At 35.9% G+C, this 5,362-nt stretch overlaps 1 protein-coding gene across 1 annotated transcript; it reads left to right on the plus strand.

Moving 5' to 3' along the window:
* The first annotated feature begins 940 nt into the window (after positions 1 to 940).
* On the plus strand, positions 941 to 5,124 carry LOC142642811 (translocon-associated protein subunit alpha). The gene is made up of 8 exons (XM_075817240.1): positions 941 to 1,191; positions 1,902 to 2,069; positions 2,158 to 2,208; positions 2,476 to 2,564; positions 3,441 to 3,518; positions 3,671 to 3,874; positions 4,234 to 4,305; positions 4,769 to 5,124. Exons 1-8 carry the CDS (start codon positions 1,128 to 1,130, stop codon positions 4,817 to 4,819), a joined length of 777 nt encoding a protein of 258 aa, XP_075673355.1. The 5' UTR covers positions 941 to 1,127; the 3' UTR covers positions 4,820 to 5,124.
* The last annotated feature ends 238 nt before the right edge of the window (positions 5,125 to 5,362 follow it).

Consider the following 5,362-nt stretch of genomic DNA (forward strand, 5'->3'; position numbering starts at 1 on the left):
CCAATGAGTCTTAAACAATGAAATTTGTAGAGTGTGGGCTCGCAATCTAGTTTAGTGATATTCGAAACTTGATGAACAGGCTAAAATATTACAGTGTTTGCAAATAAAAAATAAACGGGAAAAACAAACTTCCTCGGACGTAAGCTGAGGACAAATTATATATTATTTGTCTTTTTTTTTCTTTTCTCAAAGACCACAGTTCTTAATCTTTCTCTCTTTTTCTTTGCCCTCTTTCCTCCTTAAATACTTCTTCTTCTTCCCTCTTTGTCCACGTGTCACACAAATCACCCTATTAGCCACCTATCCCATCCACCACCCTCTGGAAGTCTTTAAATTATAGCAAAAAGGTTGACTTCTACTATTCAGGGGTCACTCCCCCATTAATGCGGCCAGGGAGGTAGGTGCAGGGTCTTTAATGTGGAAGTAGCAGCTTTTTTATAAGATATTTCCCTCATATCGTTGCGTCTGGAGGGTGCTTAAATCCCCCTCTTAACCAACGGTTTTTCCGTAACTCTGCCTTGATCTTTCTGGCGAATCCCAGGGTCATCGTGGGTCTGTCCGAGGAGATATTCGACTTCGGACGAATCCTCGGACTCTCGACTCATGGGCTGAGTTACAGTTCTAAGAGGCTTTTAGTCTAAAACAAACTAGCGCCCATCAACAAAGCCCGATGCCCAAATACTTACTTAGGTCCTTTTAACCCCCACAACTTGCTTAAAATTTAATACCACTTTCATGGAAAATATAAAAGCCATCAAAAATTTAATTACATTTTTTTATTTTCCTATAAATAAAAAAAAATGTCTAAAATTATGTTATAAATCAAGATGTGTTTGACCAAAAAAGATTAACTTTTCCCGTTTTAATTTACCATACATAAGTTACTAGTTACTGCCCAGTTGTTGCTTCAAATATAAAAAATATACCTCCTGGTTTGTTTGTGAAGGTCAATAATTAGGCACTGTGTAATGTTTGTAAGAGTTTGACCCAAGAAAAAACTTGTTCCTGGTCTCTAAAAGCTCTTAACTCTCTCTCTCTTTCTCGGTCCCTCATTTTCCACACGAAACAACATTAAAATCAAAGAATAAAAACGCACACCAATACCAACTCCTACCCAAAATCTCCCAATGTTGGTGATGAAGAACTTTAGGGTTTTCTTCCTCGCTCTCCTCCTCCTCCTCGCCTCTCCAGGTTCAATTTCCAGATCTAGATCCACACCCATTTCTCGATTTTGACTCAATTTCATTTCTGTTTTGTAAATTTTCGATTTTGATTATGATTATGAGAAGTTGATCATTTAGGGTTTTGACTTTTTTGATTGGGTTTTTCGTGCATGCGTGGATGATAAAGCGGTTGATGATTGATTGATTGGATATATGAGATCTGGATAGGTTGAATTTTCTCATTCCGTTTCGAGTTTTTGCGGTTTCGTTTCGTTCCAGATTTGTTAGATTTTGGGTTTGTGTTGAATTTTTCTTTTTTGAACGCTTGCATGGTGTTTGAAATTTTGAACTTTTTGATGGATTGATTGAGTTTCTGTTGTGCCTTTATTGGTTTCGGAAGCGAAATTTGACTTTGTTGTGATAATTGCTTTTGTAAAATGAAAAAGAAGTGTACTTTTTGTTTGGTCGCTTTTGGAAGTAAAATTTGCATTGGATTTTGATCAGAGGAATCAGAAAAAAAAAAAAAAAAAAAAAGGGTACTTTTAGTTTCTGATTAAAGTTAACTACTTGAAAATTATTTAAGTAGTCAGTTGAATGCATTTGTGGGTTTTTGATCTGCATGCTTGTGGTGAAATGGGTAATGGGATGTTGAAACTTGATTGCATGAGTTTAATTTTCATGACATGATGTAAGTTTGTTTGTGAATTGTTGATAAATGAGATTTCTTTTACTTAATAGTTGCTAGGTGTCAATCGGATTCGGACGCGGAGGGTAGGGAGGCGGCTGAAGAAGTGGTGGCTGATCTTGGGATTGTTGGTGAGGATGTCCAAGATTTTGGTGATGGGAGTTATAGCCCTGCTCCGGGAGTTGATACAGTCTGTGTTTTCCCAAAGAACAGTGCCCGATGTAATGGTCTTATCTATATTGTGTATAAATTGTCTTTGTATGTTATGAAAGCTGCCTGTGTTTAATTTGATATCTCTCTTTCTTGTAGTGATTACAGCTGGAGAAGAGACTGAATTATTGGTTGGCATGAAAAATGATGGTAATTACAAATTAGAATCCCTATTTGGTAGTGTTATTTGCTTACTTTTTTTTTGAAATGGTATGTCAATTGTCATGTTATGTTTTGGCTATCCTTGCGGTGGTTCTGTATTCTGTCCTCTATGCTTCATATTGTACAATTTCTTTCTTTCTGAAAGATAAGTGCACATTAATGTTGTTTGCATGTGTCAATTCATGCAACTTTCTTTTCATTCTTCCATTTAACATTTGGAACTTAGCTCATTTGCTTCTTTTGATGATAAAACAGGGGAGGCAACTGTGAATATCATTGCAATTAAGGCCAGTGTTCATCTCCCTTTTGATCATCGTCTGCAAGTTCAAAATCTTTCTACACAGGTAATTCTAGGTGTACTCGAATTTTATTGCATGGTTTATTATGCATGATCTCCAAGTTTGTTACTTATCGTTTATAATGCAAGTACTGTGTTGAATTCATCAAAAAAATAAGAAGTAAGGACCATGTTGCCTATCTTACTATAAATTAGATTATGTTGTCTTTTGTAAGTTGATTTTTTTATAAAAAATAAAATTGTACATTGAATTAGTATATTGACATTTGCAGCTGTATGCTTGCCCTAGGTTCATGTGGGTGACTTCTGTACAAGTTTAGGCAATGTTACCTCATGTTTAATGTATTTTATCATAATGATTTTGTGTGTCAAAATACTTTTATGTTAATTGAAAAATGCCTGGAAAATGTGTTAGTTTGTGTTGCCTATGAGATCTATCTCAAAAAGCACTTTCTCCTCCCATGATAATGGGATGGAGGATTGAGGTCTTGGGGTTCAAGACCCACTTAGTGTGTAACTTACCAATAATGAAGTAAAAATGTAGTGTTACTTTATGTTCTATCTGGCATTCTTGTTTTAGTTTTCATGTGTTACAGTAACCTTTTTTTTGGTATATACATGCTACTTCACATTGGCTGGCCTTTTTTTTGCCCTTTGTTGGTCACATTTCTCCTAAAAATCGTCATGTTTTCTATCCTATGTTAATAAAAAAGCTGTTTTTCTAATTCTCAATCTTTTTGTGCCTTACTGCTGTTGTGGTGCCCTTCCACTGGATGAGTTTATTTATCAGGTTGCACTGAGGGGGAAGCTGTTTTTCTTTCTATGTATTGTCTTTGTATTAAGCAGCCTTCTAGCTTTCTCGTGTCATTAATTTCTGTTTGTTATGTCCTTATTTACATGCATGTTTGTGTTTTAATTCTAGGGCTTTAACAACGCAACAGTGCCAGCTTCAGCCCAGGCTACTTTCCCATACATATTTGCTGTCAGCAAGTTCTTGCAGGTATTGAACTATGGAAGTTATGTATTTTCCTAATAATTATTGTTGAGAATCACTCTAATCTTTACTCTATTTCTCATTCCAAAATACATACAATTTATAAGTGGGAAAAAAAACTTTTTCTTGAGCTTAGGCATTTCCTTTTTCTTTTGCAGCCGGGCACCTTTGACCTTGTAGGCACCATCATTTATGAAATTGACCAGAATCCATACCAGAACACCTTCTACAATGGTACCATCGAAGTTGTTGAGGCTGGTGCTTTTCTTAGCATTGAATCCGTTTTTCTTGTTACCCTTGCAATTGCCCTTCTTGTCCTCCTTGGCATATGGATTCGTGGTCAAATTCAGAATCTTTCCAAGGTATGCACTCTCAGTGCTGCAGTTTGTATTATTTGACTATTGTAATGTTAAATGTAAAATCTCATTAACTTACATCCACAGCAGTGTCCAATATGACAATGTTAACTTTGTCCTGATACAAACCTTCATTTTATGTGCACTTAGTCTTTGAAACATACTAATTCTGTAGCATTGAGGGATTGGAAAGTTCTAATTAACCTGAGTCCTTTGCTGCTTTTATCTTTAATTCTTCTTCTTCTCTCTGTGAGAGATCAATGTGCTTATTGGATGCTTGTTTTCTTATCTCCTCATCACGTTTTATATTTATATTTTGTATGCTTCCAACTTTAAATAATTCTTATCTGTTTGTACTTGGTTAGAAAACTAAGAGGGCTCCCAAGGTGGAAGTTGGAACTAAGACTACAGATGCTTCACTGGATGAGTGGCTTCAGGTGAGTAGTTTATGCTTCACCATGACATTGAATGTTAATAGAAACTGTTGTCCTGTTGATTGTACAAAGTATTAGTGGTTGGCTTTGGTTTCTTACCTTCTGTTTGCCTGGTGGCTGCACCCTGCCACAGGGGGGGTGGGGATTGGTGTTTAAAAGGTGGTTTAAATTACATTTATATGGGGCAAATTAAGTGAAATAAAAGGTAGTCAACGCCTTTGTCAATTTTGGTCTCTTGGATTTCATACAGAACTTAAAAATCCCAAGGGCTAGCAGAGTCATCTGTGGACCATGCCTCATGAAGTGGAGGTCACTAATTTCTCCTCTTCCTGGGGCAAAGAAAAAAATATCTATATGGAACTAAAGGTCTATTATTGCTACTAGGAGTTCTCTTTTACTGGCTATTAACACTGAAATTGTGATGGCTTGCTGATGTACTTTTTTTTCTGCCCTTTCCAATGCTCAGGGAACTGCATATACTCAGTCATTGGCCAACAAATCAAAGAAGAAAAAGTAGATAGGCAATGCTCATCCAGCTCAGCTGCACAAGCCACTACACTGAAGTACAGACTCTTGTAACTCTCACTAGACATTTTGAGATTTTAAGAGAGCTCAAGAAAGTCGGTAGTTTTGAATTTAGACCAGAAATGAACTCTCTTGCTGTTGTAGCCTTTGGAATTTTTTTTTTTTAATATTTAAATTTTATTGGAGATGATGTTGAGCATTTTGAGGTAAAACTAACGCAGATTTGAGTTAGGAAGGATACAATTTTCTGTTCAACTAAAAAATTTTTCTTAAATCACATGCCCTTTTTCTCTATTATGCTTTTATCTATGAAGCTTTTTGTTGATGCATCTGGTGTTGGTTTGGTTTTCTTGTCCACATATTACTGTCTTTGTGGTTGTAGATGAAACTAATACCACTAATTCTGCATTTGTTTTTGCATAGTGGCTAATGATGCTATAAAGATTCTTGGTCAGTTGAATGTTCTGATGTGATCCCCCATGTGTAGCAGATATTGGTGTGAAAATAAATCTGATAAAAAAATCATTAAATTTTC

Source organism: Castanea sativa, chromosome 7 (genome assembly GCF_040712315.1).
Source record: "Castanea sativa cultivar Marrone di Chiusa Pesio chromosome 7, ASM4071231v1".
Taxonomy (NCBI): domain Eukaryota; kingdom Viridiplantae; phylum Streptophyta; class Magnoliopsida; order Fagales; family Fagaceae; genus Castanea; species Castanea sativa.

Bases quoted from the DNA above. Each gene is read 5' to 3' on its own strand.
- LOC142642811 (XM_075817240.1), top strand. From the start codon at position 1,128: ATGTTGGTGATGAAGAACTTTAGGGTTTTCTTCCTCGCTCTCCTCCTC. The intron at 2,070-2,157 runs GTAATGGTCTTA...TCTTTCTTGTAG, and splicing joins CCCAAAGAACAGTGCCCGAT to TGATTACAGCTGGAGAAGAG. The intron at 3,875-4,233 runs GTATGCACTCTC...GTACTTGGTTAG, and splicing joins AAATTCAGAATCTTTCCAAG to AAAACTAAGAGGGCTCCCAA.